This window comes from Hetaerina americana, unplaced genomic scaffold (genome assembly GCF_022747635.1).
Source record: "Hetaerina americana unplaced genomic scaffold, ioHetAmer1.1.p SCAF_5, whole genome shotgun sequence".
Classification (NCBI taxonomy): domain Eukaryota; kingdom Metazoa; phylum Arthropoda; class Insecta; order Odonata; family Calopterygidae; genus Hetaerina; species Hetaerina americana.
This window is the reverse complement of record NW_027287095.1, coordinates 44,102,400-44,126,406: the sequence shown is the minus strand read 5'-3', so window position 1 is coordinate 44,126,406 and position 24,007 is coordinate 44,102,400. Positions and strand designations below refer to the sequence as shown.

At 35.2% G+C, this 24,007-nt stretch overlaps 3 protein-coding genes across 4 annotated transcripts in view; 1 reads left to right on the top strand and 2 right to left on the bottom strand.

The window, feature by feature from the left end:
• Window positions 1-9,219, bottom strand: part of Hex-A (Hexokinase A) — a 70,497-nt gene extending 61,278 nt beyond the window's left edge. The window contains exon 1 of the mRNA XM_071592950.1: window positions 9,107-9,219. Within this exon, the coding sequence (XP_071449051.1) occupies window positions 9,107-9,130 (24 nt within the window). The 5' untranslated portion in view covers window positions 9,131-9,219. The remainder of the gene's footprint in view (window positions 1-9,106) is intronic.
• Window positions 9,220-9,376: 157 nt separating this feature from the next.
• On the top strand, window positions 9,377-17,440 carry LOC139693698 (BRISC complex subunit Abraxas 2-like). 2 transcript variants are annotated; one of them, XM_071591949.1, is made up of 8 exons: window positions 9,377-9,393; window positions 9,824-9,909; window positions 10,242-10,332; window positions 10,400-10,503; window positions 10,637-10,836; window positions 11,194-11,316; window positions 13,312-13,484; window positions 16,156-17,440. In XM_071591949.1, exons 2-8 carry the CDS (start codon window positions 9,826-9,828, stop codon window positions 16,761-16,763), a joined length of 1,383 nt encoding a protein of 460 aa, XP_071448050.1. In that variant the 5' UTR covers window positions 9,377-9,393; window positions 9,824-9,825; the 3' UTR covers window positions 16,764-17,440. The 2 variants fall into 2 exon arrangements, with proteins under 2 accessions (XP_071448050.1, XP_071448048.1); XM_071591947.1 differs by lacking the exon at window positions 9,377-9,393 and adding an exon at window positions 9,695-9,741.
• The window catches only part of HPS1 (Hermansky-Pudlak syndrome 1 protein), a 23,439-nt gene continuing 16,745 nt past the window's right edge, over window positions 17,314-24,007 (bottom strand). Inside the window, exons 8-12 of the mRNA XM_071591946.1 lie at window positions 23,077-23,347; window positions 22,397-22,542; window positions 21,823-21,936; window positions 21,635-21,720; window positions 17,314-18,301 (exon numbers count right to left, since the gene is read on the bottom strand). Of these exons, the coding sequence (XP_071448047.1) occupies window positions 18,124-18,301; window positions 21,635-21,720; window positions 21,823-21,936; window positions 22,397-22,542; window positions 23,077-23,347 (795 nt within the window). The 3' untranslated portion in view covers window positions 17,314-18,123. The remainder of the gene's footprint in view (window positions 18,302-21,634; window positions 21,721-21,822; window positions 21,937-22,396; window positions 22,543-23,076; window positions 23,348-24,007) is intronic.

Here is a 24,007-nt window from a genome sequence, read left to right as displayed (position 1 = left end):
GTGTGTTGGGTCAAGGATAGTCTGGTGTGTAATCAACCCCAGCTACACACCCAAGCGGTTGCTTGCAGGGTACTATGTGATGTAATATAAAAGGACAAAGTCTATTTCTAGATATCGAAAATATTAAACAAAGTTATCTTTTACGGTGTATGTTTTGGAAGGTCGCTAACGACTAAAATAGTCTAATTATCCCGATAACTTCCTCTTTCATGTCTTACATTATGTCCTTCTTGGCTTCTTCGTACGTACTACCTACCTTAATGCCACCTAAAAACCTACTCCTTTTCGTCTTCTAGCCCATGTAGCATTAAAAAACGTATCAATGTCAGGATATTTGCGTACAGACGCAACGATAAGGGTGAGCTTCTTCTTATTGAAAGGGTGAAATAGGGATCTGTGAAAACCCATAAGACTCCTCGATGGACCCAGAAGCTTACAAATCGCCAAGGAAACCCAGATGTCAGCCACCGAGTGTGTGAAGTCCTTTCACGACATCGGTGGCACCAGAAAGGTATGCATTTATATTGTTTCCCTATTTTAGATCCATTTCTTCTAAAATCATATTCAAAATTAGATACCCCTACTACCAAACAAGCATGCTCTAGCTATGTAAGCGTAAATACGATTTCGGCTAACATTAAGGTTAATCTTCCCCGCCTCTGAAGAGGCCGAGGGAAACATAAAAAAAATCTATAAACCATCAGAAAAACTAATGCTTCGGTTAAGGATGAGCGTAATCGACAGATTGAAGCAGAATGTTTGAGATCCTCGAATATCTGGATAAAAAATCGACTAAGAAAACAGCCAAGCTTCGGAATCTCAATAAATATTATATAAATATTTTGATTCGAGCAGATGTTTCAAACATTCTTAAATTTACCACCAAAAGGGTGATACGACTACACGTATCATCTGAGGCCAACCAACGCTGAACTGGGAAGTTATCCTAATCCAGATGTCTGGATCAATGAATCAATAAAATTCCTTTTAACAGGTCGTTCGGCAAATCGATATCAACAAAGATAGCCTGTCCTAGTCCAACCTCTCCGAAAACGGAGGCGCAGGCTGCACTAACTTGTACACACAGTACACAACTGGTTAAGATGTGACTGAACAACGATTAACGGCATTGAATATAGACAATTACTTTCCCCCGCGTCATTAAGAATGCATGACACTACGCAAACTTGTACTGCGGCCAAGGTTATTGAGAAGGTCAAGGAATATATACACGGGTGATTCTCTGAGAAAATGAAATTGTGTTTGAAGTATCTTTTTTCATAGTAGGTACTAGTTGACTTGACTTGCAGTAATTGCGCGTGGAATTATTTTAAAAAAACCCTTCAATCGCCTCCACATTTTATTTGACTTTGTGCAATAGAAAATAAGGTCAATAAAATATGTGCAAAAACAGTGAAACAAAAGAAAACTACAAAAATAAAACAACAGATAACTTTAATGCAATAGATATTTTGAGGTTGTACTCAACATCACCAGGGCATCAACAGGCATGAAATTAAGTAATTAGGAAAATTATTCCATTTTATAAATTTCAATTTATGGTTTCCTTTTAAAGGCTAATTTCATTGAAAAGTGAATAATAATAATAAATTTGTAAGATCCACTGATTTTTATTTTTAAAACTCTCAACTTCATTGAACTTCATGATGAAAAGTAAATAAAAATAACTTTGTAAGATCCACTGATTTAATTCCATTTATTTTGAAGTTTTATCATGTTGAGCCGAAAACCATAGAAGCTAACTTCATTATGTAATAAAAGGGGGCCGCTATAAAAAAGCCATGTTTAGAGAGAGCAGTAGGGTATTTAGTAGGGAAAAGGTCTTCAGAAGAAAGTGAAAATGTTTAATTCATAGAATATAACATACTATAAGTACAACACAAATGCTAGCACAATATTTTGACGGACTAGCAATATATTCGTCAGTGTAAATTTTGCGTACGCTCCTTAGTTACTGTTGGTTCCACCTTGACTTTCGAGAAACTTGACGTAGCAAACTGCCACTTCTTGACGATTTGGTGCCCTTCATGTTTAGAATCATTAGAGCAATGGAAGGGGAGAAAAATGGGATCGGGGGCATACTAATCAGATTACATTCATATGAGTAAGGGGAGTGGACTCAACTTCATCTGGGAGACGGTGCTCACAATAAAATAACAACCCTAAAATCTAATAAAACTCATGGCAAAAAATTACGCATGCAAGCGCTTTCGTCGTAACATTTTCATCCAAAAGTTTCACTCTACATATACGTATCATTGTCTCTTAAGGCATTTATTTTTTACTCCGTTCGTTTAATATGAACTTTCGATATTTAAAACGGACCAATCATACCATTTATGAAAAACAATCCTAACCAATGATGAAATCATCAGTCACCTCTTGACACATAAATACAGGCCGACGTAAGTTGGAATATTCCTTCAAAAAAATTGATGCCACTAACTAATTAATTTAGACCAGTAGATGCCATATCATTACATTGTGCAATGAACGAATGGGATTTATGTTCTTGAAAAACTGAAAATCTCAAAATGGACACTTTTGTTAAAATATCCTACGCCGACTGCTTTGAACGGATGAAAACTGTATTCTCTAACAAATATTTGCACACGTAGATGATGGAGCTCATCTCGCAAATGTTTACCTTCTGGGATGAAATTAACTGCCAAGGCCATGGAATTGCATACATGTCTGCACTCTTAAAATAAGTGTCTGAGGTTTATACCCACATTTCATGACTTGAAAAGTATTTAGGACTGAAAATATCTGATACCGACAGCTCCGAAAATGTTGAAAATATCTCACTACAAGAACATACGCAGGAGACATCACTTGAAGCCCAGTCAATCGAAACTAGCTCCTTGAGATTAACTGTTAGCCCCATGTGTCAATGAGGCCGCATTTTATAAAATAAATATTTACTTAAGATGAGAGATACGATATTCGGATTGAGGGTACTGGCCAAAAAAATTATACATATAATTAAAGCAGTGTATGTGGCTTTCGTGGACTTGGAATAGACCTCCGATAACGTCGAAGGGAATAAGACGTTCAAGATACTAGAAAGCTCTTGGAATGGACTACAAAGAGGAGTAATTCATTATCTCTACAAGAATTACGTAACAACCATGCAAATGAAAAAGGGAAGGAAAACAAAAGCCAAAATAAAAAAAGGAGACAAGGATGCCTCTCCCCAGCAATATTCAACGTATATCTAAATGAGACAATTAAAAAAGCACAAGAATTGTGCATAAAAAGAGTAAGGGTGAATGGAGAAGAACTTACACGTAATATGCTGCGGTTTGTTCATGACATAGCAGTAGTTGCTGGAACGTGAGAGAACCTGCAATCAACTCCGAATGCTATGGACCAAGAATTTCGGATATGTTATAAGTATCAACAAGAAGAAAACTAAAGTCTTTGTGGGTTGAAAAGAGAAGCTGAGGACAGATATCACAATACGAGGGTTGAAATATCTCAATACACGAAAGCTTTCATGAGGAAGAGCCAATTACTTAGTTCAAAGAACTTGAGGTTGTAAGTAAGGAAGCAGATAGTCAAAACGTTCGTTTGGAGTATGGCATACTACAGATTAGAGACAGAACAATGGAAAAATGTACCAGCAAAGAAGAAAAACTTTTGAAGCATGGTACCGGAGGAGAATGCTGAAGATTAAATGGAAAGACAGTGAGGCATGAGGAAGCATATAGAGGAGGACTGCATTGCAAAGAAACTAGATGGCTTGGAGACACTTTGAGGCAGAATGGATTAGTTAGAAACATAAGGTAGATTGAAGGTAAGATCCCGCGAGAAAGAGCAAGAGACAAGTTCGTAGGAAAAATTAAGAGCAACGATAAACTAATGCTATCATGTGATGAGAGAATGAACTCCGAATATAGAAGAATGGAAGGTTGCAGTGAAACAATCTTAGCATTTAAATACTGGTGATGACGATGATACTTAATCTCCACTGATTTACATTACAGCGGATAAGAGAAGTAGCATTTTGGGTACGTATATACACTAAGTGGAAATATCTGTAATCTGCTGATTATAAGTAGTTTCAGAAGTCATGAGGTGGAATTAGAACAATAAAGAACGGATAGTAGTAATTTTCCACTTGATACAATTTATTATACGACCGGGTTTCGATGTATTACATCAGATGATGCAATACATCTAAATCCGGTCGTACAATAAATATTAGCTATTAATTGGAAACAAAACGAAATTTTTGGTAATTGCTCAACGACTTATAATTGCTTCGTGGGAAAACCTCTCGCTGTCTCCTACCTGCAAGGATCCATAAACCTGTCGTTTCGATATATTTTCAAAGCTCCCGTCGTAATAAAAATTACGTCGTTCAGACTGTGCCCAAAGCACCTTCCGCTGTTCAGAAAATCATAGGATCGCGTTCATTAACATACTGACTGACTTAATCCAGAGAAAGGATCGCTACCTAATACCTGGAGATAATCAGAAAGGGGAAGGGAGGGAATGCTATTTGCCATCCGCATCAAAATAAAATAGCAATGCATGAACAAGCAATGCGCTCAAATAATTAGGAAACATTTTCCAATAATCTAATCACATGATAAAGGCTCAAGTTTTAAAGAGTTCGGGTGATCCACTGTAAAAAAGAAACGTGTCCCAAGAACCACAGTAATTGAGACATTTTTGTCATCCAAACTTACGATTCTCGTTCCCTCAGAAGTAATGAGGGAGAAGTAGACCCTTGAATCATAAGTCATTCCGTACAGTTGGGTATCGCAAATATAAAGGGAGGAAAGTTTGAAAATGTTCACCATAAAATTTCCTCGTGTAGTTGCGAGCGACGGGAGGGAGTACCTATCGAGACAGCAAAGGAATGAAGTTCAACAGAAAGGAGCTTCTAGCAGCCACAGACAACGTCATGCGTACATTCTTATCTCTCCCCTTAATGATTCTGATGCTTTTCCGAGAAATGGAGAGACTTAGCGTGTGAATTGCAGCAAACGCTTTGGGAAAACACCGATAAATACATTGGTAAAGTCATAAATAAAACTTGAGCATACACCAATAAACTGTATATTATCGCAGAAACACTTCAAGGATATTAATGGTGGCTACGTGTAGGTTTCAAGAGAACGAAGGACTAAAAATCCCCGAATCTTTGCTGTGACGAATTTACAACAGACAATAACACCCATTATTGACCTCCTGGATTCAGAAAACAGAACAGAAACAGCATTAGATAATAATAATAATATCTTATTCAACAACAAATAAAATCTTCCATGATAAGTTAACCGAAAGAACTTATGTGTCGAACGAAAATCATACCGAGCAAGATAAATTTAGTGGCAAGAGTTAAGTGTACCGGTAACATAAATAGAAGATTTAGAAGTATATAAGTATGCTTATTCCCTGTACATATCCTCAAATGTCAATTGAAAATAGTAAAGCATGAAAGTTTCGTATCAAATAAACTAACCTGATATTTATGGTTTAGTACGGTGCACTTTATGCCGTTCATGGTATTAGATGGGAGATAACGTACAATGAATGGAAATCTCAATTAATCGAGAAGACATTACCAACAGTAGTCTTTCATTGCGATATGGCACGAAGATTCAATGAGGAATTTGAAGGTTGAAATCTGTGTCCTTCAAAGAATTTTCCTCCGTCGGCGGGCGCCATTCTATTGAACGCAATTCTTATCATTACTTTGTCTATATTTATCCTGTGGGAAAGAATAACGAGCAGAATCCACCTTATTTTACAGCCAACGACAATTTTAATTTCCTCAGAGAAATGTGCATGTTATCTTCCAAGAGTGCACGTTATCTTCCAAGAAATTTGGAGAAAATATCACCTGATCACATGTCAAATTATTCCCATAAATATATAAGCATATTATGATTCGCATTTTTATTGGACAAAGAAATCATGTAACATGAACTCGTGATCGTCAGTTGGGATAGGCTGTATTTTGTTTAGGAACTGCTACTGCTAAGGGAAAATGAGGGGTATGGTGAAGGAATTCACTCGTGCAGACCTTCTATGCGTTTCGGGCGATAATACTAGCGTTATAACTTCTTAATCAAATGATTTCTATCGACCTTCTCAAGGTACCTTGCAGTATGTCTCTCAAAGGATACCGGCCGTCTGAATAAATAAATTAAGAATGTACTTGAAAGATTACAAGTAAATAGAATTACCACTATTCATTAGTACACTTCACACTAAATTACAGAAATATGCTTGATTTCTTCTTTGAGGTTTAAAAAAATATAAGATTTCCGTTCATTAAGTCCATACAGGCATCGCCCTGTAAAATAAAATCTTCCCCGAATCTTATCAAGTTTTAATATCAATTTACCAAAGGACTAACCTTTCTTTTTCACTTATTCTAGGAGATTTTCCAAATTAAAAAATCTCGACAACAACTCCGTAGTTTCATATAAATACAACATTCTTGTCTATAGCTCAAATCGCATCACTCTGGATCTAGCAGAAATTTATAATCCTAAATTGGTCGTGGGTGGGCCGATTTAGGCCACAGGGTAACCCATCTGAAGACCTCATGCTATAATATCTAACAATGGTTCCGATATAATGTAATGAATTCTACTGAATATGACCACGGTGCACTACGATGTCTTACAACCCGAAGCGTTTTGCCCCCCACCCCACGAGTTTGATATCCATTCCAAAGTAGGATATTCATAAGAACTTTATCACGAAGAACTTATTAAATTGGACCACGACGAATCAAGTGGCTGGTGGTCCAGTAAGGTTTATGAAAACTATGTAATAAGTATTGCTATTTACTTTAATTACAATAAAGGAATAAGAACAACAATATTAATCAATCGCTCATTCAAACCACCTGTTCCGCACTTGAGAAGTACGGAGGGGGATGAAATACCTAAGCTATCACATACCTGTGCTTTGAAAAAGCATTAGTGGGAGGCTTTACTGGGAAGGGAGGATTATATCCTTCTGTACTTGCGACATACATTAGTAGTATCGCGAGCAACTTTTTTCTTTTTGACTTAAGCACTACATTATTTAACAAGTTTAAGAAAATGTCCTATGGCCGTAATAAATTAGCACCACTCATCCAAAAGGAAAACTAAAATTTACTATGATGGTTCGTGGGCAAAGAAATATCACGTAGTGACCAACAACAACCTCTCAACCAGAATACCCTTCCGTGGTGGTTTGCGGGAATGTTACTTCCTCGCCAGTGACCAACTACAGACACACACACTCAACCCAAAACGGGATCCTTCACAGGGTTGACTGGACCTCGGGAACTTAATTATTTGTGACAAAAGAATTGACTGGCTTCAACGGTATCCTCAATTCTATAAATAACGCTATTATTTGTAGCCAATCCTCCCTACAATCAGCAATAAAGACAGCTACATAAAACGGCGCCTTTTGGCTTGGCAGAGTGCTTTCATTTGGTCTCCACGCCGAAGTCTCTGATTCAAATTTCGTTGGGAAAGGGATCGCATTGATGCGGTGGCTATTATACGAAATTTCCACCCCGAGCTTCCGGGTCAGTTTTTCAATTGAATGCAGGTTTCCCGATTCCTACGGAAGTGTTTCGGGTGGCAAACGGCGTAGGCCATCCGTCAGATAGGATATTACATGGTAAACACCTTAGCGCCTTTCGTTTAAGAGTGGACTAATGCGGACACCGGGTTTCTCTCAATCATTCCCTCATTCGTTGAAAATCCTTTACCAAATTACCTTTCCCTTACGGCTAAAATGACCTCAGCAGGCTGACTGCTCCCCTGAACAATGCGGCTACTTCGACTTCAATGGTAAAGTGTAAGCCTTCTCAAGCCACACCCCACTCATGGGGATTTGTGCGATGGACACGCGAAGTACTAAGACCAAACTGAATGAACACAGCCAGATTATTCCCTAGCAGCCTTGCTCCCCATAGATTTGACTACAGGATTTTCAACCTCTGACGAAAAACTGGTGGTTGCAAGAATGTTTGAATGTTTCTTTAATACTGAAATGAAATATTAGCGAGCTGAAAAAAGGTTCAGTATATTTCCAGTTTGAGAGAGATAAAATTGTTAAATTTGCTTCGTAAAACTCACCTCCATCGCCCATATATAATTTCGTGCAAAATTTATTAAGGGTCTGCGACCGGGGAACATTCTGGGAGATAGTGGAGGACAAACACATGTCAAATTCAACGAGCAACATGATCATTTTCCGACTAAAGATAAACCAGAACTTCAACTTCAATGCGACGTATGCGCAAAGAATAAAATTTTTTTCGAAAATATGTTCAGAGGACCAATGAACTTTTCTTGGAGTTAGGGTATTTATAAAATTTTTAATTTATTTTCATGACATTGTGAATACCAGGAATGACATATGAAGGCTAGAATTATATGGCGTTTCAAGGGGTCAATTTAAGAGACACGCTCCTAAAACCAAAATGCTGATTCACATAAAATGTCGATTTCCAACGCCGGAAACACCGGCAGAGGTCACCAATAGGTCAATCAAAATGAAAAGAAAACAAATAAAAACAAGCTAATATTACATCCCCGAAATAAGACCCATATGTTAACATTTTGAAATTGCAAGCTCTTCGGTTTGCGTGCTTCAAATGAAATAAACGAGCGCCAATTTAAGAAGGAAAATATTTGAAAGCGTTACTAACTTTGGACAAGAGTGCCCCTCTGGAGTAATATGTAGATCACGAATAAAAACCTAATTCCATCAAATTTAAATGGCAGTCACATTACCTATTTTAATTACAGTTAGCGCATAGTACAACTTTAATCATTCGAAGGGAAACGAGAAAAGGTGGGCTCGTTAAGGGAAGCAGTCGAAAATGTAGAAAAAACATTTGAAACGAAAAATGTGTAGCAATACCACGTATCCCAAAATGAGAAGCCTGCACATTGAACAATATACCTCCAAAGTAGCATTGTTCAAAAACTATATTTTGTTTTAAAAAGTCACGGTAGAAAAAGAGTTTACTAAAGTGGTGAAAATAGGAAAAAGAAATCAGTAAACACTTTGATAACATTTAACATCGGAAAAGAGAAACATTACTTACATCCTGAAGATCATAGTCGACCATTGCGGACTTGCTTTATCTCCTGAACCTAAATCCCTTCTACAACAGTCTTTGACTGCCCTCGTCAACCGATTTAGTCCTCTAGCCAGAACGGTGTATATATTTAACGGAGCGGAAGACATTCACGCCGCCTACTGTGGCGAGAGAGAAACAAAGCAATAGATATATGAATAACTCATTCGCTGATGCGAAGCGGAGCAATAGATGAAATGGAGATTCTAAAAAGGCACCGATTTCATGACTCACCTAGTGAAATTTTCTAATATGTAAATTTCTTAATATATCTTCTTGAAATATGAAAAGGATTGGTATATTTGGATATGCCATTGCAGTGTAATTTATTAAATTAATACGCTTGGTAAATTAAGTAACCGTCTGATATGCATCATATTTTTCGAATAGCTCGAAAATATGATGTGGGAAATTAAGAGGCACGAATCTTGAAATTCATAATATCTTCGAATTCAGCCTCAGATTTATTATGCAACAAGAGCCACAAAGGGAGATTCCTGCATGTCTCACCATAGTAACATATCGTATTTTTTAATTTAATTGAAAGAATTTGCACACAGTAGAGACGCGAACGTCTTGATTAATGATAATTATACTTCACAGTAATAAACGTGGTGGAAAAGTAAAAACAGCGAAAGTCCCAGCTGATGTCATTTCGTTACTCACATGTTATCTGTACTTTAGATATGGCGGTGAACGTTTGTGTGAGTACGTCAGGACCAGTATTATCATTTTTATTGTATGAAAATGTCAACAGCACGTCTAATCAGGTAACAGCGGGATTTTAATATGTAATTGTGATTTTGTGTGAATTATTCTGTCTGCTGAACATTTTGTTAATACTTAAGTTCCAGTGTTATCAACTCATTTTTTCTCGCCTTCAGTCATGTAACTAGTTAATTATTGCTTACCGATTTCCCATTATAGACCACTTATATTTTAGTTGAGTGGTTATTAAATCAATGAAATATTATGTGAAATGACGCACTGAAAAATAAAGTTTTCGGAAGATACTTGTTAATTAGAATGACAACCACAGATTCTGAATTTCTCTGAAGCTTATTTCGGTGTCATTTTCACATGTCTATCAATTTCTTTTCAGGAAGGGTTCCTTTTGGGAGAGGTAGTTAGCAAGGAAACAAACACCATTAGTGATTTCCAGATAAATGGAAAGGAAACTGCTACATTAATTAGTATGTGTTATTTTTCCCCATAATGTTTTTTTAAAGATTATTCGTAATATCCCCGTTTTCTTTTAAGGTGTACATTCTGTAATGCCAGTGCCACACAAATTTGCCTTCTACAATAACACTGGGAAAGTGAACGAGAAGAAGTTGAAAGATATCGTGAAAGATAAATCAAAGGTAAGGCCTCAAGACTGGAGACATTAAATTTCGCCATTAAAAGCTCCAATTATGGATGGAACTATTTGATAAAACCCCATTGAATATCCGAGTAAAATATGTTATAGTTATTTACACCGAAGTTTAATTTCAGGATATAGTCGGTTGGTTTAGGTTTCGGCGGAATACTACTTTGGTTCCGCATCTTACGGATAAGGTAATTCACCAACAACTGTCAGAAATCCTGACAACTGATAAAAAAGACGTTTTCACGATGTGTATTTTGTCTGCTTCGAAGTCCTCGAATGAGTCAACTCATCGCTTTAATCATATTTTCTACATTCATAAATATAGGTATGTACCAATTAAAATGTCTCAATTACTGTGTGTCCACAACGTGATGACATTTTCTATGAATGCTATGGTTTTCGGCTCAAATTGATGGAACTTCATGATGAAAAGTGAATTATAATAACTTTGTAAGTTCCACCGATTTTTATTTCATTCAAAAATATATTATTATTTCCTTAGTGAATACCTTGAACTGATGATGTTAACTATTCGACGAAAGCGTTATTTTAAATAAAAATAATTGGACCTACAAAGTTATTATTTTTCACTTTTGATCGCATGTTTGTTATTTACCATTGTGAAAAACCACTTTTAGAGACATTTATATATCATGGTATCAATCAGTTAATATTTTTGCAGTGAATTCGAAGCCATTCCATTATCTGTGGAAAACCTTGGAGATACATCAATTTCTGGCTACAAACTTGTTTCCAATACGTCATGCTCCTCAGAATCCTTTCAGAGCATCGTTTCAGGTCTTGCGTAAGTTTTTTTCGTGAATAAGGAATAATATGAATTCACTTCCTCACCTAGGTATTCTATAATATATCTGTCTGTCAATGAAAGTAGCTTCTAGGTAGTGTCACCGTTGCTGTTCCCATGATATGGAGAAATGTCTATAAACAGAGGGTATTTATGGTATAAACAATGTATATGATATAAACAGGAAAGACCTTATATAAATTTGCATAATCATGAGGTGCTCAAGTATAAATATACACGGTGAATACCTTGACACAATGCAAGATACAATTTTACCTGATGTTGACAAAACTGTAAAACTTTGTTTATGTAATTTCCTTTGAGTTTATTGAGCAATAAATTAATTGAGTTAAGATTTTAGGCGCCAATTATTTTTTAGAAAGATTAAAATGATGAAAGTTTGCAATTTCTTTATTATTTCCAGTAACTTACTATAAAGGACAATAACATGATTTTAGTTCTTGCATGTCTGTTTCGAGCTGTTTAGTGTAAACTTAAAGGTCGTATTACTTTCTTATATTCTAGTTCTGTCTTTCAATATTTTATCTTGATATATTTATATATATATATATATTTATATATGTGTATATATATATATTTATATATATGTATATATATATTTATATATGTATGTGTGTGTATGTATATATATATATATATTTTTATATATGTATGTATGCATGTATATATATATAATATTTTTTATTGTATGTGTATATGAATTAGTGGAAGTATAAAAACTATGAAATTATGACCAGTTTTGCATTCATCTATTATAGTTATCTCTACAGCTTCACATTCATAATGTGGTTTAATTGGGATAATAGTGGTTTTTCCATTGTAAATAATTTCCAGATTTTATCGTAGCTATGTTATTCATCGCTTTCATTTTGTTTCTTTTTATAATCTGATTGAAATTGGTTGACTAATTATATTAGGTGATGATGTAAACATGCCTGTAAGCTTGTAATAAAAAGTTGTTGTCCTCAAACTACGTGAAGGATCTGCTGATACATTGAAAGATAATTCCTATTTTGCCTTCTGTGTTAAAAAAATAGAGTTAATGCGGGTGCATCTTCTCATATAACATGCAAAATTTTGACTACTGTTTGCAACAAAACGTAAACTGCTTAAAGGGACTGAAAAACAGGGCCATATGCATTATTAGTTATATTTTGGTGACAATGTTTGAAGAATTCTTGTTTATGCTGAACAAAATTTCACTGTACATAAATGTATATATATATATATATATATATATATATATATATATATATATTTCACTGTACATAAATGTATATATATATATATATATATATATATATATATATATATATATATATATATATATATATATTGATCTATATAATTTTCTATTAGCATTATGACTATGATGGTTTTATTTTCTTCAAGAGAAATAGGTGTATTCGCAAAATCTGTATCCCAGCCCACATTGTTTATTGTGAAATTTCTCATACAGCAGTTTGCAAGAAAACAAACACTACTGATTTACAGATAAATCGAAAGGAAACCAATACATTAATTAAGAGCGGTCATTTTTTGGCATAATTTTTGTTAAGATTTGGATGTGTACATTGCATGACAATATTTTTTGAAAAATTTACCATTGCCAAAATTGCAAAAGTTCAAAGTACTATATTATGGAGTTTTTTTGGATCTCTGCATATTGAGGCATGACGTGGCATCCTTGATTGAGAAGCTTGGTGAAAAGGGTGGCTGTAGTAGGTAAAGCATACTTCCATGCTTATTTTATTTGCATTGCAATATACCATGCTCATTCAGGAAAGACTCATGTATCATGCCACAATTTTTTTCTTCTTTTTTGTCCTTTAATCAAATTATTCAGTATTGTTATGTATGCCAGAGATACAAAGTTTTTTCATGCATATTGTTTTGGTAGGTTTTCTATCTCTCCTAAAGTGCTTTATTGAATTAATTCATAAACTATGTATAATGTATTTTTACTTTTTTCAGAGTCAGTCAGGAGTTCTCTGAAGCTCATTTAGTTTTAAATATGCAAATACTCATCAAGATGCATCTCCAGAAGTTAGTTCAGGACTTGGCAAATTCAGAAGCTAAGGTTTCCACACTGCAGAAAGAAGTGGATTTACTTAAGTCCCAGCTGAAGTCGGGGAAAATATCTAATGGTATGCTTAATTGAGTAGCTAGTACTCTTTTGTCTTCAAGGTCTGAAATTATATTGATCTAATGGAGGAATGGCATAATTTCTTCATCAATCATCTGCTAAAAATTGCACGAGCAATATTTTTCAAAAACTGCCTGTACATTAAACTACTGTATTAAGAAATATGAAACATTTTTCCTACAAGCTTTATAAAAAGCATACTGCAAATAATCAAGTTTCAACTGATATAGTTTTTCATAATGTATGTTTCACGTTAACAGTTACCTTGTTTATTTCTCCACTTTCAATGGAAATGATGGTTTTTTCCTCATTTGTCATGACTTGTACTAGTATATTCAGCAGGCAAAAACTCAAATCACTAAAAAAACTTCATAGGCACTAAGATTACATGAACTAAAAATACACCAAGTACATGAATCCAACAAGATTGGGTGCTTGGTATCAAAACGAACTACTCCATTCAGTTAAACACCATTTACAGGTACGAAAAAGGATTAGGAAGAACATATTTCCTCTGATGAAAAATGTATATTTATAGCATTATGCTTAAGAAAATCATTAATATTTTGAATGTATCATCAGGAGAAATTACACTTGCTCATTTATAAGTTTTGTGATAAAATAATTTTATTGCATCCGGACACAACCGCCAAGACAGCTAGCTTACAGCTCATACAAACATGGAAAGAAAACCTTCTTCAAAAGGAATATCAAATCATTATTATGCTACAAGGATTCAATGTGTTCATCATATGGGTAAAATATGAGGGTAATCCTAGAAGTGCCATAAAACAAGTTTAACATAATTCAATAGGTCAACTTAATTGTTTGATGGTACTACATCATGTCATCATTGTAGCTTAAAAGCAATAAAAATAAATTCCAAGAAACTGCAGGAGGTGCTGCAACTAACTTTAAATTGAGTCATCCGCTAAACCTACAACACAAGGCAACAATTTCAGTGTAATAATCATTCCCCTTCACTGAAATATTAACCACGATCCCTTGATGTCTGGCCAAGTGCTTTAGTCAGTTAAGCTAACAGTGTCATCTCACACTGAGATTTTGGGAGCTTTAAAGGAACAAGATGTGACAAAATACACTTCATACAATGTCACTTGGATTTGTAGTCATGCACAATGTGCCACAACCCATGAGGTTTAAGCAAACTTTTAAACACTAGGGGTGTTTAACCTGTGACAAATTCCAAGAAACTAAAGAGATCCAGGTTCGATCCCAGTCAAGGCCAATGATTTTTACACACTGAAATTATTGCAATAGAACCAAATACTCAAACATTATGAAGGATAAGATAGGCTTTCTTAAATTTCCCTGATTATTGCCATTAAAGTATAAATTGTACGCAATTTAATGAAAATTATAAAATCTGTTATTGCTCTTCAGCTGCCTCTGGAGGTAACCATGAGATCCCAATTAACCTTAAGCTCACCATAGATAAGCCAGGGGCCAAACCATCCATGCCTGAGTTTATACAGGGTGGGGCAGAATGGACTCCCTAGTTTCAAAAAATCACTGAAGAGTACACAGGTGTATTAGAGGAGTGGGAGTAGTGGCATTAGCTGGGAGGAACAATGCCATTTTAGTAGTCACCATGCAGTGGTCTGGTGAGCATCAAGGCTGTGCTGGCAACACAGTGAGCGCTGTGCTCTAGCAATGAAATACATTTTCATCTCTCCAGCCCAGTAAATAAGCAAAATTTTCATTACTGGGCAACTGAAAACCCTCGCAAGCTTCACTCAAGACCTCTTCATAGCCCCAAAGTGACAGAGCGGTGCCCTCCATAGGCATTAGTGGGCCTTACTTTTTTGAATCTTAAGGTTCAACTGTTACTGTGAACTATATGCACCATTGTGAGATGCTGGAGAACTATCTACACCACAAAATGGAAGGCTATGGTGATGAATAAGAACAATTTCTCGGTCGCCTAATCTCCTTACGAGGGGATGTTTCATGGTCCCCTTGCTCCCCAGATTTGAGCCCATGTGATTTTTTCATGATATCTCAAATCTGAGATTTACTAAGTTCAACCAAGGACCTTGGAAGCTCTCAAGGAGACGATTAGAGATGCTATTGCTGAAATACTGCAATATATGCTGAGAAGAGTTTGCAATAACTTTTTTGAACAACTCAACATGTACATCACTCACAAAGGTCACAGTGTGAGACGACACAGCTTAACTGACTAAAGCACTTGGCCAGACATCAAGGGATCGTGGTTAATATTTCAGTGAAGGGGAATGATTATTACACTGAAATTGATGCCTTGTGTTGTAGGTTTAGCGGATGACTCAATTTAAAGTTAGTTGCAGCACCTCCTGCAGTTTCTTGGAATTTATTTTTATTGCTTTTAAGCTACAATGATGACATGATGTAGTACCATCAAACAATTAAGTTGACCTATTGAATTATGTTAAACTTGTTTTATAGTCCACATTTAAGTTTGCCTATGATCAGAAATTCCATGGAAAAAGTTTGGTTTAAATTTTACGGTAAATAATGATTTGTATGTTATACTTTCATTTTGTGTTTATCAACTGTCTTGCATCATTTTAAAGAAAGTGATGACCCTTTGAAATCACATAATTGGCTATAGCTCATTCAAGTGATCATCAATTCAAATTTGTGAAGAATCTCTTCTTTTTTTTCCATAGAATTATTGCTTCCTCAGTTGTTGAGTATGCCAATTGAAGCAGCACCAGAAAATATTTGCAGTAGCAGCGATGCAGTCAGCAATCATCAATCGATAACCATTAAAACGGACATAGAAGGTGATAGTGAACTGGAAGAGAAATTAAATGGAAAAGAGGACCCGGTGATCACTAGTGATTTGTGCTCAGAGGATGATCTAAAGGAGCAAGAGGCATCCACCAGCCCTTCTCCAAGCAAGTCCTCGGGTGATCCCTTTGACTTTGTTACCGAGCTGAAACTGAAAATGACTCCTCCTCCTGGGGGGAGAAGACATCCTGGTTCAAATGTTGATAATCTCAATGCTACAAAAGGGAACAATGCCAGTGGTGCGACAGGTTCTAAAAGGAAGCAATCTGCCCGTGGAAACACTTCATCACCATCCCCCACGACTGCTTCCTCAGTGGGGGACACAAGTGCGGGTAAAAGCCCAGTAACTAGGCATCTGCGTTCTTCCCCTCAGCGGTCCGTCCGTAAGATTTCTACCCCAGAAAGTCAAAGGCAGTCAAGATCCAGGCAAAACTCTACTAGTCGCAACAGTGCCTCTGCTGCAAATTCTGCTAATGAGAATTAAAGCTTTTCCCCCCAGGGACAATATTCATAGTACTGCCAAGACTGAATGTGAGACAAAGCCGAGTGGTATGGAAGATTCAGTTGAAATGCTGGCAGTGAAGATTGTTTATTCTAATAGCATTATTTGATTTCATTGTAATTATCATCATGTAGTCCTTGATTCCAAGAAGGTTCATTTTTGAAAGTTGGAGGCCTTGTCCGCATTGATATTACATTGTCAGGACTGTTAATAAAATTGGTGCTGAATTTAAATGCCAAAATATTGTTTGTCAATATTTGCAGAGCTATCAGCAATCAGTTAAATTGTGTGAATATATTTTAATGATCTTATTAATTTATTTACATACTGAAGATTGAATATCTTTTCTGATCCATTTTTTGTGGTATGTCTTCAGTGTTGTAACTGTATCATAAAATTATGAAGTATTCAACTTGATGCTGATGGTCATAATATTACCAATAAATTGTTTAAAAGTAAAATTTTTCCCTATTATACCAGAAGTATCTTTTGTAACAATTCATTACCAGTGATTTTTATTTTATTACTTTATACAAGAACGTACATGACAAAAATAAATAACATATGTATATATCCCTTAAAATATGAAGACAGTAATCTAAATGAAAATTCAGAGGTACTATTAATACTTGCATCCACCATGCAAAAATCCAGTAAACATTTCATGTCAAATTTAACATCATTAAATGCAAAGTTAACAATTTATATAATGCAAACAATAATAAAATTTACCAAAGAATGACAATTATCTTGTATATATCCACAAAAACTTATGGAATGCTATTATGCATCTAAGTACTGATTTAAGCAATATCAAATATATACCTCTTCAAACATTAAAAACTTACAAAACACTTAAAACAACAGGACTAGATGAACCAAGAGGAATGCTTAGAATGTTACCTTCAAAAGTGAAACACTTGCTAAATAGTAGAAGGCTCCTTGAACAACATGGATATGCAGCAATAAGGACTGGCGGTGCCTTGAGCATGATAGTCCATTTCATGTAAAGAACAGTTTGTTTACATAATTTGTGAGTTAACAACAATAAGCTTGAGCCGCAGGTCTACATGATGTAGCTGATTAACTACCAGCCCATTAACAGAGAACACTTAAATAAAAAACATTTGTACCAGAAAAATTAAAAACTAGAATTATTTGAAATACGAATGTATGGAAGATCAGTCCAAATGATATTTACAAAATAGTTTTGAAATAGCCTCAACGAGGCATTTATTTTATTCTAACCATTTCCAAAAATTGGCAGTGGCTGAAAGATTATTAGATTTGTTTGGTGTTTAATTACTTAATACATAATTTAAGCGGGCATAAGCATTGATTCTCATAGCACATCAATAGGATTATTAGAAGTGCCTGTAACCTCCCAAACTGTTGCTGCAAGTCGTCTTGAGTGTTCCAACACACATGAAGCAGTAGCTAAGCCAAGATGAATGCAGAAAAGTTCATAACACTGTACCTTAGATGCTGGGATTTTTGGAAAGCATTCCTCAATGAGCTTCCTGTAAGGATAATTCTAGATTAGTATTACACATCACAGTTATCAATCAGAAGGTTGGGTAGGTGAGAGTAGCACTCACCTAATACTAGGCCCAACAACATGTGAAATTAACACCAGGATAAAGGATATAAACAATACTTGATCAAAGTCTTAGTATTTTCTAAACTTAAAGTACAAAGACAAATAAGACTTAAAGAAATTTTATTTCATGATGATCCCAAGGCTCACAATTTATCTTTTATCTTGAAATAATTCACAGCAATAATGCACCTGTATATTTTTCATATTGAAAAAAGTATCATGACAGGCATGGTCCTTTTGCACTCCGGTCTTTTACAAAAGGAACTATTTTCCTCAAAATCCAAGTAATATCCTTTTACAAATTCCAAGAAACTGCGGGAGATGCCACGACAGTAACTTTTGACAGAGTCATCTGCTAATATGCATTACAATGTAAATTTTTTTAAATTTTGATCTTAAATTTTTTATTTTCAATCTTGACTAGGATAACTTCCTCATCAGAGTGTAGAGGAAGGGAAATAAATGTTGATCTTAGAAGCACGTCTAACCCTACTATCTTGCCTGCATGTTGATGATTACAATACCCTCACTAGCACAACCAATAAGAGAGGTCATGTTGTATACAATTGCTAAGTCATCAACTTATATCACAAATACAGTCACAATGTTAAGAGCTTTTTCCACTAAACCTGTCAACCAAACTTGTCTTGAGCTTGAGTATGCATAGCACATATTTGTATGCAACATTCGTGGGGGGGGATCCAAAAATTACTGGATTGAAACCATGCGACCATTTCTAGGCATAGTAGAGAATTCTACCACTATGCAGCTCTATCATAGATCTTCCCAAATCAGCTACTCATGTGGCATATGCATAGGAGGTTAACATTTGATCAGAGCATTGTTGTTCTCGACTGTTCTTGTCCGTGGCTTACAAAATTGTTATGGCATATTTAAAGGAACAAAGAGTGTGTTTGAAATTATTTTGCTTCCTGCTGGAAAAATGGGCAACAAAAGCTTTCCAAATGCTTAAATGGGTTTTAAATAAGGATGCTATGAGTTGTACATAAGTTTTTGAGTGATTTGGGTGCTTTAAACGTGGTGAGATGAAAGTTGAAGATCTTGCTCGTTCAGGACATCCTTCATCTTCTCGAAACAACGAAAACATTGAAAAAATCCCCCAAAAATCAATGAAGATCATTGTTTCAACAAGCAGATTGAATATCATTATCAATTTACATTCCAAATAATGGAATTTTAAAAAATTTCCCACAAAGGCACAATTTGAACCCAGGCAACTTTAAGCTGAATTTATCCATTTAATTTACCTTTGAAACAATAAGCTTCTATTCCTTTTTCTAGTATTTTTCTTATAAAAATTTGATTACCACTTATTTCTTCCTAAACTAAGGAAAAATTTGGGAAAAGGTCTGGATTACTAAAGAAACACTGAGTCACAAGGTATCCCAATCAGGAGTGTCTGATGAGAATAAAGTATTTTCAGTCCTAAGGGGAGCGTATGCCTAGCAGAGGCCATCACATACCTATGCAAACCTAGTGCTGACAAATCATTAAAAAAATTCTAAATAGAGGTTTGATGCACTAGTGTCAAACCCAAGAGGACAGTAGAAGGCGCATTTGACCTTTTCAATCAAGAGAAGTGAAACCTCATAATATTGAGTTGTTCTCGGCAAATTTAACTGCAAGGTAACTTTACAGGACTTTGTGCACTTTACCACGAACAAGTCCAGCAGGTTCCATCATAAGAAGAGATATGCACATATAGAAACGACTGCTCTTGAAATAGTGAGTCCTTGTGTTCAAAACAGAGAAATTCATAATTTATCAACAGAGAATTCAGTGAATTTTGTTCAAATCGTTGCATATTTTAAAAGCCTAAATTCCAAAATATTTTCAATTCATTGGCTTTTTTTTCTGGGAATCTGTAGATGGGGTCCTTCATGTTCCTTTTACAGTCCAATGGTACATTATGAATGAAAAGGGATAAGTCAAAGATATTTATGTGGATTGGTCAGTCTTCTCTAACACATATTGAATCTGTTCAAAAGCAATATCAACAATTCCTGCTCAATTACTTAAGCAAAATTCTAATTGTGGCAACATACATCCTTGGCATAGATATAATGCGTGGCAAGGCCCTTAGTATAGATTTCCTCCATTGTCTTCTTGCTCGAGTATTCCTCTTCACTTAATTTTACACTTAGTTCTTCCCAATTTTACAAGTTTTATATGAAGTTACTTTCCACTGTGCAGTTAAGCACTTTTACAACTCTTCACATTATCTTATATTATAATTTCATCATTCTCATTCAAATTGTATCACACTCTCGATTGGGTTTCATGCCGTGGTTTCACACTTAGTAAGTGGCATCAACCTTTTCCTTTATGAGATTTTATGTTCTCCCTACTTAATTATAAGGCAGTAATCCAGGTCTCTCTCAAAGGCTTTCCATCAAACTGCATTTCCCTTAGCAATTATAGAAGGCATTCTCTATTTAAGATTCTTCAATTTTTTTCTGAGATGATTTTTCTACATTTTTCATATCTATCTCCAGCATCCAGTTCAGCTCTAGTCTCTGATGAGTTTTTAACATTTATAATCACCTTGTCTTCTTTGAAATATTCTTAAGCATCTTCAATCTAAGTTAAAAATTCACCTTAACAATTCTGTTGACACTGTCAATTCGAACGGCAGGATTCAGTTACACATTTTCACCACCTTTGGCTGAGCTCTTGAATCTCTGCTTCAATGCAGTTAAGCAATATACAATCCATTTCAAGGCATTCTCCATATATAGGGTGCAGCAACATAACTTCCCTTTTTGAAATGCTTCCTTATTTGAATAATGGAAGTTATGTTGCCACACCCTGTATGTGCATCATTTCAGCTAATTCATACCATCATGACTAATTCATACAATGTACCACATTCCTTAGCCTTTCCTACATTTCATTTCTTTTTTCTACCATTTTCCTTTCTTACCTCCCAACAATTACATTTCAATCTCTGAATATTATCAGGTTTTCTATCCTTTTAATGTTTTTATTACTTCCTCAATCCCTCATACATCTCTAACTTCCCTTTATCCTTCACAAGTTATAAACGATGAGCTTGAAATAATGAATGTTGAATACAAATAAAAGCCACACTAATACATCACAAGAATTTTGATTTCTGGGTGAATAAACTCAAAAAGAAGACATGAAATCTAATATTTTTACATAGTTTACAAATGTATCATTTTCCACTCTACTGGAAAATGAGATTCATTTTAAATATCAATCAACTTACTGATAGAAATCTCCACATAAAACTCCTGGAATGGGAAACTGCTTCAATAATGAGGAGGGAAATACTTTCACTTTCAAAGGAGAACCCTGGAAGAGAAATAAAATGTATAAATATGTATAAAGTAGGATGCTTCCATTATGACATTAATCTGGAAATTGTAATTGAGGTAAATTGAAATTAATGTTTACATTTGTGTCCTCAAACCACAGGAAATATGCATAGTTAAAAGTGTTATCCTTCCACATAATAGCTACATGTCCTTCTGTCAAATGCTCACGACTGAAATCCACCATGGCCCATATCTGAAAATATAAGAATCAAATAATTGTACACACTTATTTCATTATTTTACCACACTTCTTTAGTTACACATAAGATTCTAAATTATCAAACATTTAAAGAATGAAATTACAGTCATCAAACAAAGTTAATCTGCATTTTGCATGCCTCTTCAACGGAACAGATAACTATTACTGGTAACTTCTCTCATTGTCTTTTATACATGTTTCAAAACACTCCCTATGGGTAGCCACATGAAAATATTCAAGCACAGACAGCACAAGGCATTTATAATTTACTAGAATAAATGAATCTCTATTAGAGATTTCAACTGAATAAGATTTTTCAAAATCACACAACAGTCACACTGATTCCAGTTTGCTTCTTCAGATAAGGTGCGATTCGTTAATTTGTTCTGGCGTATGTCCAGGGTTTACAATTTTATCACTATAATGCCTAATACCCCAATAACAATGTTCCTACCTTTTTCTTTGTGAGAGTAATGGTTTCTTGAGATGAGAAATCCAAGCTTGGAGTAGTAACTCTGTGTGTACTCCTATCCACATAAATAAAGTGAACCAAGCCAGGAAATTCCTCCAAGTACTTGTTGATTGTTAGGGAAGCTCGCGTACATGACTAACATTAAGGAGAAAACCACTGAATAAAGACATAGAGCACAAATAATTTCAGTAACTGAATAATATTCATACTATATTACAGTATACAAGGCTTCTATAGCAAAAAATTCACAGTTATCAACCTGATGGTCAGTTTGATATGTGACGGTAGAGCCCACCAAGTACTAAGCCTAATGGCTAATAAAATTCATACATTTGCAGGGTAGGGGTGTGCCAGTTTCTTTTCCTGCGCCACCTATTTTTCCCAGGAAGTTCTGATAACGAAAAAATTGCATAGCTTTGGATGAAGCTGAGGATGCCCAGATGTGTCCCCGGGAATCGAACCTGGACCCTCTGGCCAGCAGTTTAACACTCTACCCACTTGACTATCACATCCTCATTTTTCAACATTGAAAAAAAGGAGACTTAGATTCAATATGTGCATGTATTTTTAAGATGAGAATAATTCCATAATCTCTAATTGAGTATAAATTGCAGAGAAACTTCTTTGGGCAACTTTGGAGTCATTTGTTAAAAAAGGATATGATCCTAGAGTGAAATTCCTCAAAGCTTTAACTTTGAGAAAATCACCAAATGGAGCCATTCCCTCCCTGACAGTCTCAACAGCAGAAAGAAGAGCCTCCTTGTCTCGGCTAAGAAGTCCAATCTCCAGGCAGCCAGCTTTGAAGACTTCTCGTAAGGCATCAGAAAAGGCAGGAGTACTAGATTCAATTCGCAATATGCAATCTGGCTCTCTTGTTCTCAGATATTCCAAATATTTCTTGCGAATGAATTCCCAACAAGAACGCAGCCTCAACTGAAATGAAAAGACAGAAGACAAAACAATCAGTAATGCCAGCAATGAAAAAAGAATAAGCTAAATAATTAGCTTGTTCACATTTTCAATGAATTTCCAAGGCATAGAATAAGGAATATGTGGAAATCACTTCTAACTTAAATGGGAATTATCAAAAATGTTGAAAAACAGAGCAGATTATATAAAAAGTTTGGAAGGCATTTCTACATGAAACAATTTAGAATATGATGAATATATTATGATTATGATAGAAAAGATTTTTAGAACCATCATAAAAATGCCATAGCCTCAATAGATCTTAAATTTCAATTCTGAGGTAATTAGCTACGCTCAGACCATGTGACTGAGGTCTAACATTTGAACAAAGTTTATTTCAAAATTGCCAGAATCCAACAAAGTATGATCATATAGTCAAAGCCTTGTTGTTGCTAGGATTTTAATGCTGGTCTTAAGTGCCATGGCATATGTTGTACAGCCACGTGAACCACTTTAAGACAATTAATTCCACACCTAGAGAGAATTTAGCATTCTAAACATTATGAAGAGTTCAACATTAATCATAGCTTCAAGTTATCTCAAAGTTACACACTATGAAAATTACTTTAGTTGATGAAACTATATTGAGCTTCAACAATCAATAAACAAAATTGTAGAGACCTA